General features: G+C 37.6%; 1 protein-coding gene across 10 annotated transcripts in view; it reads right to left on the reverse strand.

Moving 5' to 3' along the window:
* Positions 1-564: 564 nt before the first annotated feature.
* GOLGA4 (golgin A4) overlaps positions 565-17,864 on the reverse strand; it is a 75,230-nt gene continuing 57,930 nt past the window's right edge. For 5 of the 10 annotated variants that reach the window (XM_010581767.1, XM_010581766.1, XM_010581763.1 and 2 more), the window contains 8 exons: positions 16,690-16,793; positions 11,594-11,680; positions 8,960-9,023; positions 6,647-6,865; positions 5,924-6,089; positions 4,369-4,430; positions 1,441-2,854; positions 565-633 (listed from right to left, as the gene is read on the reverse strand). In XM_010581767.1, coding sequence (XP_010580069.1) covers positions 8,994-9,023; positions 11,594-11,680; positions 16,690-16,793 — 221 coding nt within the window. In that variant the 3' untranslated portion in view covers positions 565-633; positions 1,441-2,854; positions 4,369-4,430; ... (1 more) ...; positions 6,647-6,865; positions 8,960-8,993. Of the gene's footprint in view, positions 634-1,440; positions 2,855-4,368; positions 4,431-5,923; positions 6,090-6,117; positions 6,866-8,959; positions 9,024-11,593; positions 11,681-16,689; positions 16,794-17,864 lie in introns of those variants that run through there. The other 5 variants (XM_010581757.1, XM_010581760.1, XM_010581759.1 and 2 more) reach the window with 5 other exon arrangements.

Below are 17,864 nucleotides of genomic sequence, written 5' to 3' on the forward strand. Positions count from 1 at the left end.
ATTCTCCCCTCCTCCTCTATTATTATATTAAGCAAGTCACATTAAAAAAAAAAAGAAAAAAAAGCCCTACAGATGTACATCAGACTGGCCCATAGATAAAGGTGCTCCCCAATTCCCAGGGACTGGCATGGCAGTTTTGTATTTATTCACTGATTGAATAAGGTGAGCACTGTAAGACCAGCACAACTTCCATAGTATTTTTAGGTAGCATGGTGATATCCTCATCTTGAGGAAAAGTACAGGCAACCTGGATCTCTCCTGCCTACCCTGTATTTATAGCAACATTTCTATTCGTCCATCCTAGAAATGAGGTCGCCCCTTGGCAGAACCTGGATAAAATACACAGAAACTGTGCTTCATCTCAAAGAATTTAGTACCCTAAGAATCATCACATCCTGAATGTGCTACCTGAAGTGGAGAGGAAAAAAAAAATCCACTTGACTAAGCTAGATGCCTCTTGTACTGAATTTGTGGTTGGAACAGATTTTAATTCAGTGAGTAACAGCACTGGAATCTCAGGGCTGAAGCGTGCTGTGCTTTAAATAACACACAGATAACACTCACCATGGCTGCAGGGCTTCAAGGTGAGGACAGTTTCCTTCTATGTGGAAATGCTTTTCGGGGAAGACAAAGCTAGAATTCAGTGTGGGAAAGCAAAACATTCGCTGTCTGAAGATAGCTCAGCCTACCTATTTTTTTCATTACTGCAAAGGAAGATCCTAGTCTTTCACCTCATCATCCCACCCCCCCACCCCCCTTATTTGATTCTAAAAGGGCCACATAACTCTGGTCCTAGCCTAAGTTATGAGGAGGGGAAATAATCTCCATTATTTTTAAGGCATTCTACTCTGTATATTATAAGCCCCAGACAGACATCACAACAACATACACCAATAAGAACTGCTGGATTGGCTGTGTCTTCTTTTTGTATAGTTTGCAATTTAGTTGTTTCAAGCTTATAGACCACCTCCAGTGGGCTTTTCCACTCCTGGCCATAGGGAAGTACTGCCCATTTTGTTGAGGGATAAAGAAAGTCTGTTATTTTCAATCCTGCAGTTCATCTCCAGAATAATTTGTTGCATCAGCAAGGATGATAATTTGGTAGTATCCATAACGATATATAGATGTGTAAGTGAACCAGAATATCCAGTTACATTAACACAGGATATTCCATTCCAGCAATTCTCATGCGTTGGGGCACAAAATCTCATGGGCAGTGGGGAGGTCTACTTCTAGACAGCTTGTGCCTGCTCATCGTTGATTACTTCCACCCCCTCCACAACAGCTGATCAGCTGCAAGAACAGCTGGAGTCTTGCTCAGAGACATGGCAAACATGGTAAACTCAGAACTTCTATACAAAACCAGTAATATATTTAATACTTCTCATCTGATCTGCCACAATGAATCTTGTATCTCAAATAACTTCACTCTGTACTTACTTCTCTTCTCTCTTCCTCATTCAGATGCTCATTCTCTTAGTTTTCCACTTCAGCTGTTTCTCCAGACCTTGTGGCTTGAGTGAGAAAGACTGGCAAGACTCAGCAGAAGCAGCAGCTTACAGTTAAGGAACCACAGAGCATATGTCATGTTGGCTGCACAGAGAGATGCCTGTTCTAAATTTGTATGTACTGTTTGTTTGATCATTTTGATTGATTTGCAAAAGATATACTACTGCCTCATCCAAGTTAGAAAACTTTTAAAGTGTTGCCCTTACTCCAATAAAACTGGACAGTGCATAATGCTGCTAAATGCAACGGCTATTTTTCTTGCAGACATCAGCACTGTAACAAGTAGGAATCATAGATGTAAATAAGAAGACTAAATATGTTCTTGGACCACTAAAGTTTCCAAAATATAAACAGTGGCAAAGATTACAGCATACACTCTGCTATTCAACCCTTTTCCTTTCAGTGAAGTTCAATGCTTACAGAAATGCTGGAGATTCAGGCTGCCCAGGCACAAAGAAAGGCTCGTACAGCTCAGCAGGCAAAGGTGTCTCTGCCACAGGCGTGCTGACCTGCTTCAGCACCGGCCCCCAGTGTCCTCCAGACCCTGAAACTGGTCAGCCCCCAGAGCTGTGCAGGCCTTGGTCTCCATTTGGAAAAGCTACCTGCCAAATCAAACTGGCTTTGGTTAAGGCAACACAGCTAATTAGAAAAAACTACCTTGTTCATTTGCCCAATGGCCACCAGGTGATGACATGACCTGGACTGCTCTAGAAGCTGCAACCAAGAGGAGCAAGTCATGTGTCACAGCAGATGTCTGCACCACACTTAACTCCATCATCATCCATTGCTGTACCGCGATGTGCTAGCAAAGCCATAAGATAACACCTAGTTACCATGGGCTTAATTACCTCTTCTCTGAAATGCCACATGGTATTAAGTGGCAACTGTAAGAAATAATAGCTGTCACTGTTCTACAATGAAAAAAATCTCTAGAGACGTGCTTACTTTCAGTCAATGTGCCTTTAAAATTACTCTAATACATACAGGAAACTAACTCGATGTTAAGACAGGAAGACTAGAATCACTGTAAACGAGAGCCTGCGAGAGAAGAGAAAAATGAAAGGTGGCAACTCCTAGATCATGGACACCATGTAGAATAACATGCAACTTACTGCTTGCTTCTGTTCTAGCATCTCTAATTTGCAACATTATGAACACATACAACCAAATAGAGTTGGAAAATCCCATGCTAGCAATGCTTTTGAGGACCAGCGCCTAGAACAGCCACAAGAATTCATGTATAACTGGGCCTGGATATCCCACATGTTGGGGAGACGTTGCCAGTTTCTGCTCATCTCGATTTCCACAATGAATCAGTAATGGTCTTGTGAAAGAGCTGTCTTTTCTGGAAAAGGCAAATGAAAAATAAAGTTTCTCAATTTAACAAACTCCATAGAGGGAAAAAAAAATATTTTCTGTAGCACACATGGATGGACAGTAAGATTGTATGCAAGAAGTACGAATGACAAAATGAAACCAATCTTCTCAGTATTCGTCCTAGTTTTCTGAGAGTCTGGAATTCTCATTTTAGAGGAGAGAACCAGATACCATGTACTATGTAGGAGAGAAAATAAATTTTAGTATGGCTCACAGAAAGAGGGACTATAAATGGCAGAACTGGAAGTTGGATGGATTTATAGAAAATGTTTTACAAAAAGTTTTAAACAGTATGTTGCCAATAAATATCAGCCTAGGCACTGAAATAATACAGGAATTAAGATCCTGGTATTTTTAATCTGAATTAACAATGTTTAATCCTTAGGACACCAGAGGATGCTTGATAAACATTAAGTCTTAGCTTCATAAACAGTTCTACACATTTTTTTCTATGCACATGTGCATGGGTCCATAAAATTATAAATATGATGTATATTGCATCTAAGACTGGGGGAAAGTTCAACATAAGACAATCCAAATACATTCTCTTGTAGCAGCGTCTTTTAACAACCCAGTCTGAACAAGCTCGGGATCCTCTAACCTTTGCTAAAAAGGCAGCCAAAAGTTTGATACAGCCTTGGGCTTTTAGCTACGTGTGTCTAAACAAGGATATTTTATAATCAGAAGTATTTGTGGCCTGGAGTGTATTAGTTTATAGTCACATTGGCACTACTAGCAGTATTTTATGACACTCCAACAACAAAAAAAAACACGACTCAAAGTGAAGCTCTCATTTTCATGCTTTCACCCTAACTCATTTATTAAAACTCTAAAGCAATGCCTTATTTACATATTCTCTTTAAACAAAAATCTAGAAGCAGTTAAAACTTCAGTCTGACAAAACTTGTACTTAACACACTTTCCTATTATGTTAAGGAATAGTTATGTGATTGCTTGTGAGTTATATATAGAAGAGAAAAAAAAACATTTAACTTCTTCAAAATGTGAATTTGGGGAGTGGTTATCTGATTTTCATTAAAAAAAAATCAAGGATAACTCTATAATCTCCTTTGTGTTCTTTAATTAGGTCACTTAAGGGATAAAATATTATTTACTCCATCCAATGTTGTATGAATATTACACAGACTATTTTCAGTTCGCTCCACTGCACTTAGGTCATGCTTGACAAAGTCCAGTCCATAACTAGTATCTTTCATGGAAAGGGAAAAGAACAAAAACAAAAATGTGAAAAATAGTCTATCTGTGAGGACAAGAGAACTGTAAGTGATCATAGTGATACTCACTGTCAAAGTAACAGATCCCTGCATTTAATTTCCCAAAGCCTAAGACAACATATACCCTACATGGAAACCTGAAACTCAAATCTACATTTTTAGATTGCTGTAATGATAGCAGTAGCAAAATCCTACAAATCCTCAGACAGCTATGAGAGGAACACACATTTTTCAGAGCCAAACGTACCCATGTCAAGTCTGGTCCGGGCTGCTGCTGTGTCAGGCAACATCCTGGAGGATGCCATTCTGCTACGCAACAAAAGCAAAGAGAAACTCTTACAACTGAAACCATTGCAAAGAATATTGGTTTTTTAAACCACATTTGATAAATTTGATGTTTGATAAAAGGAAAAAGCTCAGAAAAAAACCCCTAAAAAACCCAGAAGCTACAAATAATAAAGCAGCATAAGAATTATAAGATTTTGACAGAGACAAGGCAGTGGGAAGTAAAGATGTAACTGCGTCCTTAACTATCAAAGGCAAGGCATGTCCCTTTAGACCGTAAAGAATAATTTAAACCCAGATGTATTCTTTAGACAGCTCGTGGCCACAATAGACCTTGCAGCACTCAAATTGTTACACTTCTCCCAGTTTCATTAGGATATAAAACTGTGCAAATAAATTCAGCTTCTTTATTTCTTTTTATGCAGATGACAAAAAAGGTGAATCCCAGTGCATTTGCAATTAAAAAACCAAAACAAAACAAAAACAAAAACCAAAAAACCCCCCCCCAACCAAACCCAAACCCCAATTGTATCAAACATCCCACATCATTGGCCTCTGCTTATTTTTTGGAGCCACACACAAATAATAGGCTGCTATCCATGCCCTGGCCTGAAGGTAAGCTAACTGAACAGGACATGGAAAAGCACTGGGCATGACAAGAGAAATGGCTGAACTGGACACGTAACAGTACGAGAAGCTGACAGAAGGGACAGTGTTGGCAGGAATGGCTGGATCTCACAGGTAGTTACAGGGGAGTTATGTGAAAAAAGGCTGAACGTCCTAGATAACCAGAGGCAAATATTGGGGATGCAGAGTCTTGAAATGCCAACAATGCCGAGGTAATCACAACTCTAATACTGTATGAAGCTGAGATTATCTACGTAACAGTATGAGAAATACAAAATTTGGGTATGCAGAGATACAAAATTTTGGGTAGTGCCCTTGGGCACGACAGCTGGAGCAGGACAACAAATCAAATCTGCCAGTTTGGACCACACCAGACTAGCCAAACCTGTTTCTGTGGTCAAGAAGACCTGCTGTTTTCCTTGGCTAACAGGAGAGCACCCAAAGGAACAGACTGAGCATTCCCATAGCAGGATGCATGTTCCAGGCCTGACAGCATCAGCAACTAACCATCGCTTCCTAACAGTACTCAGAAGTATCTTTCAGGCAGGCAGGATAAAGGCCTGCTTATGTTCAGAGGTGAGCTATTTAGAGGACTGCTGCTCCTTATAAACACTTGTTAAACATTATACTCATGGAGGACTGATCACTGTGAACCATCCTGGCAAACGAGCATATACAGTACAGATGACAGTTACTGATATGGTAAGTATCAAAGTAGCTGGAGAACAAGTTAAATGTATTCATGCTTGCATATCGCTTCTGAGGATCACAACTAAGATACCAAAATAACCAGACAGGCATTAGTTAAAAGTACAAAAATACTTAATTTAAAACTCTTACAAAGCAAACCTCCTTACTTTTTATATTCTCACACCAGCTTTTCAGCTCACCATGTGTCTTTTTTCACAGGTTGTGATCCCTTGAAAACCTGAAGGCCTCCACTGACTTCTTACAGCTCAATATACTTGAATAGCTCTTCTTATGAGACAGATTTCAGCCCGGAAACATCTCAGCTAAGGATGTCTTGAACAGGAATAAGAACAAAACTGGTGGACCCTTTCAAAAGAAAAATCATACCAAAGAAGTTCCAAAATTATACAGTAAATAAAGTTTATTTCATCTCAGCTCTTGTCAGATTAGTGCTGTCAACAGTCACAGATCAGCATATGATACAGTTATGTATTAACTATTTACAATTTACAGTAACATACTATTTCTCCAGAAAATGTAAGTACAAAAGCTGGGAGTAAACAAATGAGGTACTGCAATTTGGATTTATTGTAGGCAAAAAGCATATAGAAGTGACCTTTCGCAAACAATCATAAGATAAATCAGGAGAGAGTAGTCATCAAGAGTGCCTAGTTCATCAGGAAAATCACCTCAACCGCTACCCATCCAAAAGTGTATTGCACAATTCATTCAAAAATAAAAAAATAAATAGAAGAAACAAACCATTTATTTCAACTCTTAAAAAGCACCCAGTAAAGCCTGTATAGAGATACAGTAGTGGGCAATTCCTTCCTAGGATAAAGTCTTTTCTCTTCTTTAAAAAAATAACCTTTAACACAAAATAGAAGACAGTGTTCAATAGAAGAGAAAAAAAGACTCATCACCAGATAACCCCTGATTAGCGTTTCTTGTCAAGGCAGTTTTAACTATATTCATGGTCCAAAGGTGGTGCTGAGTTTTGGTTCTTGCTGTTCTGTTTTTGACCTTGAATAATAGCTTTTCTTCTTGTCCTTTCTCAAGGGACAGAGATATGAACATATTTCTAAGCAGCAGTGTCATGAGACATTCTCATCACAATTTCTTCATGATGGTCGTAGCCATGACTAGAAGAATGAAAAGTTAGAACAAATGTTACTTTATTAAAAGCAACTTAGAAGCACTTAATATTAAAATAGTAATGATGTTTATTGATAGGAATAGGAGATGGAAGGTTTTCAGATAAGTCAAACTGCCAAATTATTAACTGATTTCAAGCAAGTAATTCCATTCCAGTATCTGCAAAACAGTTGAGAAACTGTGATGAAAATGAAATAACCTGTAGCAAACCAGTCAGGAGTCCCACTGGAAATAGATAGTCTACCACATTGTTGCATCTTAATCCAATGAAAAACAAAGTTGTCCTCTCTGCATAAGGCCTATCATCAAAATTGAAATTATGAAGTAAAACTCTGGGGCCAGCAAAAAAGCCTCTTCTACCAGGAAAATATTTACTGCTTTCACAATGAAGGCAGCATCATATTAATTTCTACCTTTCATACATGTGAGAATATTATCCCATTTGCTGGCTATATACTGACAAAAGTCACAAAAATACTTGAGATAAAGTAAGAAACTACAATCCAATAATGAGGTCTGAACAGTTTCCACACATAGCTTAAGTCATGAAACTAAAACAGGTGATCGCTGACATCAGGGTCAAAAATCAAGCCCTTCTGTGATAAGTTTCAAATGCAAGTGAGAACGTCTGCACTTTTCCCACCAGCATTACAGACAGCATGATGAGAATTTAAGTTTCAAACATACTTTCTGCAATAGTGTTGTAAATAGCTTTGTCCTATCATTACCAACAATTCAATTATTTTCAATGGAGGGCTAGAAAAAACAGTTGCTGATTTTGTCAAGAAGTGATAAGACTAGGAGGCAAACAGTCCAAACTCTATTGCGTTTTAAGTGCAATAAAGTGCATCCGCTATTGTATTCAAAGGTTTAAAAGAACACAAAATAAAGTGGAAACCATGACTGTTTGCTAAGATGAATAGATTTTTTTCCTTTGAAACAGATATTATTTTGTATTGAAGGCTGTATTTGCATGACTGCAAGAGAGAGAGATAGCCTGTCAACTGCATTGTGATAACTGGGAGTGGAAACAGCCTAAGTTAATCCATTTTGCTCCGGTGGTGGTGCAGGCCAAGCACTGCATTTCAGCCAACAGATAGTGATTGCTTCACATGCAGTGAATCAATTCCTGGCAACTGTGCAAAGCTTTTCAGTTGCAAAGGAGAAAGAGGAAAGTCGGGCTGACCACATCCTGTAGAATTCACCTGAAGAGTTTATTAAATATCATACACCACTAATGACTCAAATTATAATCTTATCAGGCAGCACAGAAAGTTTTACCTGTGTACTTCCATATCCTCCTCCTCTCTCAACCGCTATTGCTTGTGTGTTGCTTGTTTAGCTTGGCTAGTCTGATGCAACCTGCATCTTTAGGCCCAAATCAGCTGTTGCTTTTCTGTAACACTACAATTAATGTTGCAGATTCATAATGAAAGCAGCTTAATAAAACCTGAAAAAGGGCACAATAAACTGAGAGCGTAAAGCTCCCCAAATTGTTCTCCCTAATCTGCATGCTCTAGCTTCTCTTGATACCAAGCCAAAGCTCCAATTCAGAAAGGTACTAATGTTCAAATGCAAGCATATCCTAATTCCTCTACAGAGAACATTTCACCAATTTTTTAAAATAATCCATTCTCATATTTGTAAGATGTCATAATTCAAGTAGTATAGCATGTCTCCCATGAATCTGACTTATTTGCCGATTCAAAAAAGGCTCAGAAAGTGAATAAAGACAAAACAAAGCCAAGTGCAATAAAATTCAATATTACATGTTAATTGATTTAAAATCTGATTAGCTTTTTTCTACAGCTGAGATTTTTGTAGCTGAATCAACATTTGAAGTTATGCTTGTAACTCAAAAAGATTGAGTTTTAATCATTATTTACCATTTTCAAACTTGGCTTTGTAAAGCAAAACACAATCAAGAGTAGAACAAAGTTTATTACATACATATAGAACAAAAAAATTGTTTTTTTTTTAACAAACAAAAGCAGGCAAGAAAAATAAGCAGAAGAATGATTTATCTCATACTACAGGTTTCATTTTTAAATAAAAACAAGTATGTATTAGGCTTCACTCACCCACATGCTAACTAAGCACAGACTGATGGGATATTCAGAAGATACCACTGCGAGGTGAGGCAAACTACAAAGCCAGGAAGAAAACAGCTTATTGGACTACTTTGTTAATAGTGTAGATAAGAACTCTGAGGTCATCTACTGCTTACAGATGAGATTGCTGCAGTTAGATCACAATAGCTATGTAGTAAAAGCTAGATTAGTGAAGGAGATACATTCATCTAGCATATGTTTATAGACCTAGGAGTTTGTTAAAAGTTCTCGGAAACCTCTTAAATATATGCCTACTAAGAGGGTAAATAATTACTTACAGCTACTTAGTGCTACACACACTTAATCTTTTCCAGTAGCACAGTTAATTAACAATTTATACATGAAAATTAGTTATAGATGTTTTGGCCATAAACTGAAATACAGAAACAACCAAGCTTTATGTTAAAAATGCACATTTGTGTAGTTCAGAACTTCACTGCTCATGAGATCTAAATACTGGATATTTTCAAATACCAGCATCGCTCCAATATTAAGTGTGGAGAAACACTACTGCCATGTTAGTAAATGTCAATAAATAAAAAACAAAATCCCAAGCATATTTCTTGACAGAATAATTTATGAAGACCCCTCCAACTTTTTTGTAATTCTGTTTAGGACTAAAGACTCGCCCCCCAAAATAATTTGTGCTTCAGTAAACAAACTTAGTAACTTTGAAAGTGAAGAAAATTACTACATCCTCCATAACATGCCCTAATATTTGAGTTTCCATTAGATGTCTAATTTAATCTCTTTGTGGATTTGGAAACGAGAAAAGTCATAGGCTAGATCTGAGCCAAGAAGGGACTGCTACGTGAAATCCAAGAAGTTTTTGATCAGGACATGAAGCTCTTTGAATGACTGTATTCTTAACCAAAGCACTTGCAGCCTGCAAAAAGCTCACTGTATGTTCTAGCCAAAATTTAACAGCAAGGACCTTTAATACCAATGACCAAAACTTGTTGGATGAATTCAAGTTAAAGTTTTATTTAGTATCAGAAGTTGAGAATTTATGTTTTAGGAAGACCAGGTTTCAAGTATCAAAAAGCTGAAGGTACTACAAAATAAGGTCCACCTCTCTAACCTCACTTTTGGTCAAGACAGAACTCAAAATGTTTCTTAAATAGTGCTCTAGCTTGCCAAAGCAAAAAAACCCCCCAAAACAACCAAACCAAACCAAACCAAAAACCACACAAAAAACCCACCCCAGCTTTCTACTTGGAGATCAGAGAGAAAGAGAGCATTAAGAGAAAATGTTTGGGATGCATGATACTTACTGGAGCTGCAGTATTATCAGCATTTATATCATTCTAAAAGTGTTTTAAATATTAAAGATTGCAAGACACTCTCAAACCTAAGTGTAAAGGAAAATGTTGAAGTACTTAACATTTTCCTCAGATTTGATACTTCAAGCAGATGAAATGGTAGAAATTTTTTTTAAATTTGTTTCAATGTATCAACAGGACTTTAATTCAACTGAAATGTAAAAATGTTCAATTTTTTATTTCATTCTGGTTTTGCAAGTGCTAAATAAATATATATGTAAGGCCAGTGACAGAAACAGATGCAATTCTTCCTCTCACTTTAATTCCTAAATATTTTACTAAGCTGACCCACAAAGAGAGGGATCAGTGTGTTGACTCCAGATACAACGTAGAGAAATCTATTACTGTAGTTTTTATCTTAATTAAAAATACCTCCAATACACAGAATAGTAAAAGTAATAGTAAATAAATGTTTATGCTCATATATCCTTCTTTTCTTTCAGGTCTGCTTCTCAAACCCAAATTCACCTTTCTGGTAAATAGATCAGCTGGTAAATATGAAGAAACCGCCACATAACAATAAGTGCATCGAAACTGGGAAAAAAAACAACCAAACAAAACCAAAGTGAACTGTTTAGGACTCTTATTTTTGACCTGTCCTGACCCAGAGTGAACCTGACATATTTTGATGGTTTTTCAGTACAAAAACAAAGCAGGCTCTTAAAAAAAAACACAACAAAAAACAAAAACCAAACAAACCAAAAGCAACCCCCCCAAAAAAACCCCAATCTTCTTAGGATACTCACTTAAGATAAAAACATACATATCCTCATTCAAACACACATATCCCAGTTGATTGAACTAATCAGTTTTCTACTCTACAAGCTAAATGGCTTGTTTTTGCCAGAAATTTTATCCCAGGGCTGAAAAATGTCTCTCAAAATATTTTTCATGAAAACTGGTATGACTCCACAGAAACTTCTGAATTTAAGAAACATGAATTTTCTGTCAGATTACTTTTTTGATTAGAAAATTCATCTGCAGAATAGTAGTGATGACTGAACTTGCTTTGTTCTGTCGTACCCATAACTATCAGAAATCCAGTTTAACCGATGATGAGAAATACTAGTTAAGAAAACATGCTTGCTTTTTTTCCTCACTTCTGCTATAAACTCAAACCTACAGCTGGAATTTGACATTCCATTGAAGAAGAGGGAAGGAGGGAGAAAAGGAGTTTCCTTGAATGCAGACACAGGGAAAAGAAGACTGAAAAGAAAGTTTCTACTTCCTTATTCTTGCAACCTGATCTCCTGAATAAACTTGGTTTATTTATATAACTTACCAATGGTCGAGCATCTTCTCGTTCTAGTATCTTCTGAGTCTGATCAGCTGGGAACTTCAGCACTGTTGTTATAACTTTGGCCATTGTCTAAAAAGAAATAGGTCATCTATAAGTATCTTCAAATGCACTAAAATGCTTTGTAATATTTTAAAATGCATTTCATTTAAGAATACTGGATATTATTTTTAGTAATCTCAATGGAAAACATAGTGAAATGAGTGAGATAAAATTACTTGTTTCACATTGTATATGCGTGATATGTTATGTGAATTATACGAAAACCACAAAGGGTCTTCATTTCACATTGTCACAAACTTCAGCTGCTTTAATACGATGTAAGCTCTACGGTATCTATGCTCAAATAATTGAGTCCATTAATAAGACAGCATACTGTTATTAATACTGCTCCTATCACATTTGATCTTAACGTGGCCTTTCTGAAAGGCACATTTTGGGTGAATGGCACCTTAGTGCTTATGGATTCAACTATATTCATGTCATCCAAATATTTTGTAAAGAAATGAAACACTGAGAAAGCGGATCCAAATGTCAGATGTGGAACTCCAGTTGTGTAAATATTTTTAGGGGGTATACAGTAACCCCATATTTAAATAGCAAATTGCTTTGACATCCTCAGACAGAAGATGTAAAAATAACAAAGGTCTGCAAAATAAGCAATGATTATTTCCATTTTATAAACAGATGAGCAGGAAACTCCAAAAGGCACAAAACAAGGTCCAGGTGACTTTTACAAGAGAGGTCACAGTAAGAGGTGCAGTGCAGCTCAATCCAAAGGTGATTGCTACAAAAGCAATAACTGCTGCTCTTAAAGAATGTGGATGAGATAAGATTGTTGCTCTGAATGTCTACTGTTTATTACCAGTCTCACACGTGGAATGACAAAGGAGGCTGTAGCAACAAAGCAGCTGCAGGACAAAAGTGGCTGCAGCTAAAAGTGAGAGGTAAAGCTCTAATTTGCAACAATTGTTTCAGTATATAACTTAACTAAGGATAGAAATGAAAAGAAAGCAAAACAAACCAAGCCCTGTTGAACACTTTCAGCTGAAAAAGCTTAATATTAAACAGTTCTATAATTAAGAAGTGCATGCCTCTACTGCAGTTCTCAGATATACAAAGGTATGTGCTCAATGCCACAAACTAACATCACAGTCTTCTCATTTCTTTTGCCAAAATCCTCATCACAGTTATTTAGGACCAAAAGATTAGAAAGCATTGAGCTTACAATCTATTCAAACTCATTGTAACAGTGCTATCAAGAAAGCCCTCTCTTAAATTTTCTACAGGACACAATGGCATGCAAATTTTGAAGAAAAATCTACAAACACTGGAAATACTCCATGAAAGCACAGATACTTATGTGCCAACTTTAAAAGGGACTGCCCAAAACCTTCTTTCCTGAAAATGTCCATTTTGTAATTTATCACTAGCAATGACTTGAAATTCCCCAAGTTTTTGAGGCCACTAGGGATATTTTGAAGCAGAATTATTCAACACTATTCACAGTTACACAGTTATAAAACAAAGTTACAAGGATTGCAGAACTTAGAACACTATGCTTAATACAGGCTTACCTTATCGTTGTAACAGTCCATTCTACTATTAAAAACCCCTAGTAACTCTAAGCGTGTGAGCGCAGGTACATATGTTCCTCTGTGTGCATCTCTACATCCACCTATACAAAGGCCCTGAGCTTTCCCAAATGTAATAGCTAGCTCTGCTATAAAAGATGATGGTTTGCATTCCCATTTCTTTCTATGAGGTTGATACATTTAAATATGTCATCTCTGAAAAAAAAAAACCCAACTTTTACAATTATACCGATCAGTCCCCTCAATTCAAGAGCTCCTGGTCAAAGGCAGAACCTTCAAAATCAAAGTTTTCCCTTTGTTTTATACCCCTTGTTTTTCTGCAATGCACAAGAGCATGTCAAGGTGCCAGAAAAAGATTTGCATAAATTTACTCTCTCTGACACATATGTATTCCACTACATTCTTCCATGCACCTAGTTATCAACACACATGTTTATTACAGACATACAAAACTCAGACTGATTTTCTGGCCTCAGAACAGACTCCAAACAGCATAATGAATTTACAAGTAGAGCATCTAGGATTTCTGCAAGACTTAAGATCTAGTGTGCAGTACAGCTCAACAGTGCAACTGTTCACGTGTCCATAGAAAATATTTTATTTGACCTCACGGTGTATGCCATTTATTTCCAGGTTCAGGTATTCTGAACAAAGTGCATGTTTAGAAAAAGCTGGCAATCTCATTTCATATATCCTGCCAAGGAAAAGGCAAAAAATAAAGGTGGACTGGAGGGCAAGACAGTAAAATCCCTTAGCAAAGACACCTGCACACCTTGGTCAAGCAGTTTACAAAGAATGTGACAGGTTACAGGTTACACATTATGACCATAATGCTTGACTCTTAGAAACTGAGCCACCATCAACCCTCAACATCTCTTATGTCTCTAGCACTATAACACAACTGATGTGTTCAATAATGTCTCTATTTAATACAATTCTAGGATCATTTACCAGGCTACATAAATGGCAATTCATCCTAGACAGTTTGCACAGATTCTCTTGAGCTCCTTTCAATATAGAGAAAATAATGTCTATAAAGATCACCAATTCCACTGCTGAACCACCTTTGAGACATGGCATATGTATTTGCACTATAAAAAGAAACCTTGCACAGAGAAAGGCCACCAGAATGATCTTACAAGATAAAATTAAAAAAGATTGCCTCATCTAGTCCAGGAAAACAAAAGCTGAGAGAAAGTTATGTCTCTACCAAGGAGGTAAAACTCAATACAGATCTTAACTCAAGGACTGCTGGGGGAAAAAAAGCACATGTTAATACTTTACTAACACACTTAGACTGTGTATTAAAAGATTTTATCAATCACATTGTTGCTCATGGGTTTCCAGTCAGTGTAGCAGGATGAAACCAGTTTTCAGGTAAATTTAAGATTACATGATACAATCCCTACAAGAGCAGACACTAAGCTCAGTGTCTTCCAGCAACACATCTAATGGTTGAAAGAAAACCAGCAGATGAAATCAGCTTGAAAGTACTTTCTGAAGCAAAAGCGAAGTGACTGAAGTGTCTTCATATTTAAATCAGTAAAAATGCTAGCCTTCATTTCATTTTTCCATTAGTAAATGCCAGTACAGCTAAAATCTTGATCAGCTAATAGTAGACTAGACAGTACCAGAAATTCTTCCCATCTTGCAATACCTCAGAACATTTACCCTCAATTAAAAATTGCTAAGAGACAATCAAATTAGTATGAAAACATAATAGAGAAGAATACAATCACATTCAGTTTTAAGAACTCTGTCTTCTCCCTTACCTATCTACATCTAACTTCCCAAAGCTAAGAATTGTAGTGCTTTGAAAATTATTTCTGCTGGTTGTTTGTTTAAATATGTTTCCCCTCTCAATTGTATCAACTTTCAAACAATGCCTTCTCAAGTTATTGTAGGCACCAGATATCTATCTTTTCTGATTTATTTTTTCTCCTTCCAATATTCATCTTTTTTTTTACGAGCCAGTGTGCAGGCAATGTTGTAATGGTGTCTTCTGGTTAAATACAATGTAATCTCCAGGCAAATAAATACAAACACATACATACATAAATTTATTATATATATTTATTCATATAGCTTTTCAAAGCACTTGAGACCTAAAGTCAATTTACTTTAGCACTGATTGTTGTTTGTTGCTGTTACTGAATATATCAACTGCAAATTTTAGTACATCACTATTAAAAAGGAAATAAAACCCTCACAACTTTATAATCCAAAGATTTGAGGCATGTATAGTAATGTTTTGAAGATCCATAAGAAATAGCCTTAATGAGTAAAAAAGAGGTTTCAGATTAGGTTGTCTTGATGCAAATTTGCTACGTGCATCAGCTATCTGCAATAGTCATCTGCAGCTGTCTCAAAACTTGTTTGAAGCTGAAACATTGCCGACATTTTTTAGTATTTTCACTTGCCTAAATCCCTCACAATTCAAAATCATAAAATACAGTAATATATGTATTTTTCTTTAACAATTTCAGTTGTTTGTTATTAAAGTAGGAGAGCCATCCAGTGAGCCACAGGCTTGTGAACAGAAGGTAACTAGTGATTCTGGTTTTTTTGGATCAGGGGTTTGTATTTTTAATAAAAAAGGAATTAATATCAAAGTGAAAAATGGGATAAAAAGAGAGAGAAAGAAGAATCCCATAAGGACAAGATGTCCTGCACAGACCAAGTTTTATTCTGCACAGAGCACAATAAGAACAAAGCTAATTAACATAGAAACCTACATAAAACCTCTTTGCTTAATAGTAGTTCAAGTTGAAAGCAGTGCAACAAAGAACAGAGGAACTCCAGGGAGAAGAAAAAAAAACAAACAGAAAAAATTCATCCACATAGCATTTATCATCCAAGAAAAATGTCTGTGAATCATCGGTATTGTTACAAGGTAGTAAAATTCCAGCTTAAGAATGATTTCACAAGCTTGCAGCATACAAGCAGCCTACTGTGCAGCTTTTCACTACTTTTAAGAGTAAATTAATACTATCTAGAGAAGGTATACAGATTTGGGAGCCCTAAAAAACATCTTTAAGCAACACCTAAAGACATATTTCACTATCTTCAGAGCCACTAACAATTATTTAATCCAACTGTTACTTCTCATGTTTGTGTCAACATGACATCAAAAGAACACTTTTGCTAATATCATGCATACCAGCTTTCACAGTACATTAACCTTGACTGAAAACAGGACTTTTGCTAGTAAAACCATACCTACCTATAAAGGTTTTTGTCCTCATAGGTACCTTGATGAGACATGTGACAACCCCCATTCCCCCAGCAGTCATCTTGGCATACTGACAAAGTTTAAGGTATGGATCATGCCTCTTAAGAAAAAAAGACGTGAAAGCCTATCGAATCCTCTGTCAGTAATAAACAGCATGTAACGAATCACAAACACACAGTACTTCGTATCTACACAGCAAAGATGTTAAACTGTATTCTAACCTGAATCACGTCACAATATACAACTTGCCGTACCTTTGTCTCACGACCCATCATATATTCAAACAGCACTTTCCTCAAGTATTCAAACTCAGTAGGCTCCCCAAAGAGGGAAACGTCAGCATGGTGAAGATTTCCATCTGTATAAACAAAAGTAAGAGAATATTTACACTCACAGTCACTCATATGAATCTAAGTTTCACCAATGGCATGAAACTGGACAAGAATAAATGCCAGAATCTGCACCTGGGATGGAGTGGTGCTGCTGGACACAAGTCTAAATTGGGAGAGGAGTGGCGGGAGAGCAGCCCTGCAGAAAGGGGTCTGGGGGTGCTGGTTGACAGGAGTCTCCACAGGAGTCAGCAGTGTGTGCCCTGGCAGCCAAGAAGGAAAACTGCATCCTGGGATGCACCAAACACAGCATAACGCGCCGGTCAAAAGGGGTGATTACCCAGCTGTATTTAGCACTGATACAGCCTCACACTGTGTGCAGTTCTGGGCCCCACCATTTAAGAAAGGATGGGAAGACACTGGAATGTGTCCCAAGGAGGGCACCAAAGCTGGTGAAGGGGCTGGAAGGCATGTCCTCTGAGGAGCAGCTGAGGACTCGGGGTTTGTCTACTTTGGAGAGAAGGAGGCTGAGGGTGACCTCACGGCTCTCGACAGCTTCCTGAGGAGAGGACATGGAGAGGGAGGTGCTGATCTCTTCTCCCTGGTACCCAGTGCCAGGACACGTGGGAATGGCTCAAAGCTGTATCCATCAGGGGAGATTTGGACTTGACATGAGGAAACATTTCTTTACCAAAAGGGTGGTCACACCTGGGAACAGGCTTTCTGGAGAGGCTGTTGATGCCCCATGCCTGTCAGTGTTGAAGAGGCATTTGGACAACATCCTTAATACCATGCTTGAACTTTGGTCAGCCATGAAGTGGTCAGGCAGGTGGACTAGATGATCATTGTAGGGCCCTTCCAACTAAACTATACTATGCTATGCTTCTTCCTACCTCCTCCTTTCCCTACCAGTACGTGCTGAGGAAATCTCTGATGACATTTCTACCCAGCCCTGCACTAGCAGAAGGCATTCAATACCATAACCACGTCCCAGCCTAGGCATTGGCTCTGTCACGTTGTGGGAAGGAGGCATGTGCCTTCTGGTGGGGGTGAGAGCTGTGGATCGTCTCGAGATAAGCGGACCATCCACACAAATCTGC

Source organism: Haliaeetus leucocephalus, unplaced genomic scaffold, assembly GCF_000737465.1.
Source record: "Haliaeetus leucocephalus isolate CR32 unplaced genomic scaffold, Haliaeetus_leucocephalus-4.0 Scaffold808, whole genome shotgun sequence".
NCBI lineage: Eukaryota > Metazoa > Chordata > Aves > Accipitriformes > Accipitridae > Haliaeetus > Haliaeetus leucocephalus.